General features: G+C 60.1%; 1 protein-coding gene across 1 annotated transcript; it reads right to left on the reverse strand.

Annotated features, from left to right (window-relative positions):
• Window positions 1-261: 261 nt before the first annotated feature.
• On the reverse strand, window positions 262-2,449 carry LOC119359194 (beta-hexosaminidase 2-like). Its single transcript, XM_037625495.1, has 3 exons — window positions 1,645-2,449; window positions 1,161-1,477; window positions 262-1,001 (listed from the first exon to the last, which is right to left on the reverse strand). The coding sequence occupies exons 1-3, from the start codon at window positions 2,447-2,449 to the stop codon at window positions 534-536; spliced, it is 1,590 nt and encodes a 529-aa protein (XP_037481392.1). The 3' UTR covers window positions 262-533.
• Window positions 2,450-2,834: the final 385 nt, after the last annotated feature.

Genomic DNA, 2,834 nt, shown 5'->3' on the forward strand with positions numbered 1-2,834 from the left:
CACTTCACCCAATGCCTTTTTGTTTTACACTTCAGCCGATGTCATGCTGCAGTGTGAAACGCATCTCATTCACAACAAAGGAAGCTCTATTGGGCTAAAGAAAAACTCTATTGTCCATGTGATATCTCAAAATAAGCAATTAAGCGATAATGGAGGAAATTCCAGGAGGAAAAAGTAGAAGTTGATTGACACAAACAAGTTGGCATTACTTTAATCAAATCAAGCCCCAGTACAAGCAACTCATTTGGCGAATGGGTCCCATGAAAAGGTCCGGCTTTGAGGAAGGTACAACTGCGCATTGGATAACATGACATGCCGTCCACTTCACATTTACAAACAAAGAACAAGTTGACAAAAAAATGGCACTGCTGGTAGTATTCTCCGCACAATCACACAACAAAAAGGAAACACCATACATGCTTTAGCTCACTTACATAATTTAGTTTGACACGTTTGATATGAATGAAAGGTAATGATGCTCAGAGTTGGCACACGCAACGGCGCGTACGCGCGCGCCGCTCCTTGTCGGGTCGCTACCGAACCAGGTCGCACATTCCCGGGCGCGTGCGGCACCAGAGCGGCTGGATGGGCTCGGCGCGGACCCCTCGCCCCACCATGCGGTGCCGCCAGTCGGTGAGCCTGTCCGTGGCCTCCGCGTACCGCTTCCTGCCGGACGCGTCGCGGTTGCCGGACCACAGCGCCTCCGCCATGGCCGACGCCCGCGGCCAGATCCTGGCGTCCAGGACCGTCGCGTCGGCCTGCTCCGTCCACAGCGCCACCTCGCCGCCGATGACCAGCTTGGCCTCCTCCGCGGTGAGCCCGTACGCGACGTCGTAGTCGTACACCCGCTGCCACGTCTTGAACGGCCCGCACCAGGAGCCCCCGTCCGTCTTGTAGTCGCTCCTCTGGTCGTCGTACACGCTGTTGTTCCCGACGAAGTCGCCGTGGCCGCAGTCGAGGTAGTAGAAGGAGGCCGAGGAGACGATGGCGCGGTACCCGGCCTGCACGATCAGCTTCGTGTTGTTGGCCCCGTTGTTCCACGTCTGCAGGATGGTCGTCGCCGGTGGGATCACCGACGCGCTCACGTTCACCTCCACGTCCAGCAGCACGTCCTCCCAGAACACCACCGTGCGGTTCTTGGACACCACGTGCGGGTGCACCGCGCGCACGTACCGCTCCAGGAGCTGGCTCAGGGTGCCGCCCTTCTCCATGTCCGCCTGGATCGACGGGTCCGTCTCCCAGCATCCCGGCGTCACCTCGTCGGCGCCGGCGTGGTAGAAGCCCTCCGGGAACATGGAGGTGATGTCGTCGATGATGTTGGCCACCACCTCGTACGTCTTGGGCTCCAGCGGGTTCAGCTGCCCGGACCCCGGCTCCGCCGCCAGCCTGGTGCCCCAGTCGCTCGCGTCGGGCAGCCAGAACTTGCCCGCGCAGGACACCGCCTCCGGGTACGCGCCGGCCCACGACGCCGTGTGGCCTGAAATATGGCAACAGATTAGCTCGTTCATCAACTGGGCCGTATTACCTTAGAAACTGGGCCGTGTAAGCACATTGCTTAGTGGGCCGAATGGCAAAAATAGCAGCCATGTCTTTTTCTCTTTTCTTTTTGCGGGGGAAATAGCAGCCGTGTCAGCTTTTGCTTACCCGGTGCGTCGATCTCCGGCACGACGCGGACGCCGCGGCTCATGGCGAACTCGACGATGCGCTTGACGTCCTTGACGGTGTACCTCATGTCCTCGCCGTACGCGCCCATCTCCGCGAGCATCGGCTCGGACGGCAGCTCGATGGGGAACGACTGCGAGTCCGTGATGTGCCAGTGGAACACGTTCATCTTGTTGGCCGCCATGGTGTCTATCGTCCGCAGGATGTCGACGACGGGGAAGTAGGTCCTCCCGGTGTCGAGCATCAGGCCGCGGTGCTGGTACAAAGGCTTGTCCTCCACGCGCACGCCGGTGGCCACCAGCAGCTCCCCTTGCCGGCCCCTCCACGCGAGCTGCGAGAACGTCTCCAGCCCGTGCATGGCGGCCCATACCGTGGCAGCCGTGATGGTGGCCACGCCCGTGGGGAGGATTTCCAGCTCGTAGGACTCGTCCACGCCGTCCTGGAGCGGGGCGGACAGGTCGGACACGGACACGGTCAGGCTCTGGAGCGCGGGGCCCCCGGCGGTGACATTGACCGCCGGCCGGACGATGGGCCTGTACCTCTCGGCGAAGAGCAGCGCGGTGTAGCGCTGCGTGGCGGAGACGAGGTACGGGCTGTCCCCGGACGTGCCGACGATGCGGAACGACGCGGACACCGGCATGGCCGCGAGCGGCTCCGCCCAGGACATGGACGTCGGCTTGGGCCACACATTGACGGGGAACACCGATGCCTGGGCGCGCGACGGCAGCGGGGAGCTCAGCAAGGACAGGAGCAGGACGGCGGCGAGAAGGCCCTTCTTCGCCGCCATTTGTGGTTTGGCTCGAGCTGCTCTGTGCCGCTGCACCGTATGATTGGGAGATGCCTTGATGGGTGTACGCATCGATGTGCCATTCGATTTATATAAGTCGTAGCTTAACAATGTGATTAACGACATTGCTCGGCGTGTTGTCATCTACGCGCGCGCTTATCACAAGGCTCCAAGTGGCTCTTTCATGGCGCCTTGGCGCTACCGTTCGTCCATTTCTGAAAGCTCCGGTTTCGTGGCGTATTATCTCATGCTGTATATACGATGCCGGCGTTCTGCCTTATGTTATGTATGCCGGTTAGCCAGCGATGACTACACGTTTTCTATTGGGTTTCTTGGCCTAAAAGATGTAGTGGAACGGCTGCAACGGCAGTAGTAGTTTACTAAT

Source organism: Triticum dicoccoides, chromosome 2A (assembly GCF_002162155.2).
Source record: "Triticum dicoccoides isolate Atlit2015 ecotype Zavitan chromosome 2A, WEW_v2.0, whole genome shotgun sequence".
NCBI lineage: Eukaryota > Viridiplantae > Streptophyta > Magnoliopsida > Poales > Poaceae > Triticum > Triticum dicoccoides.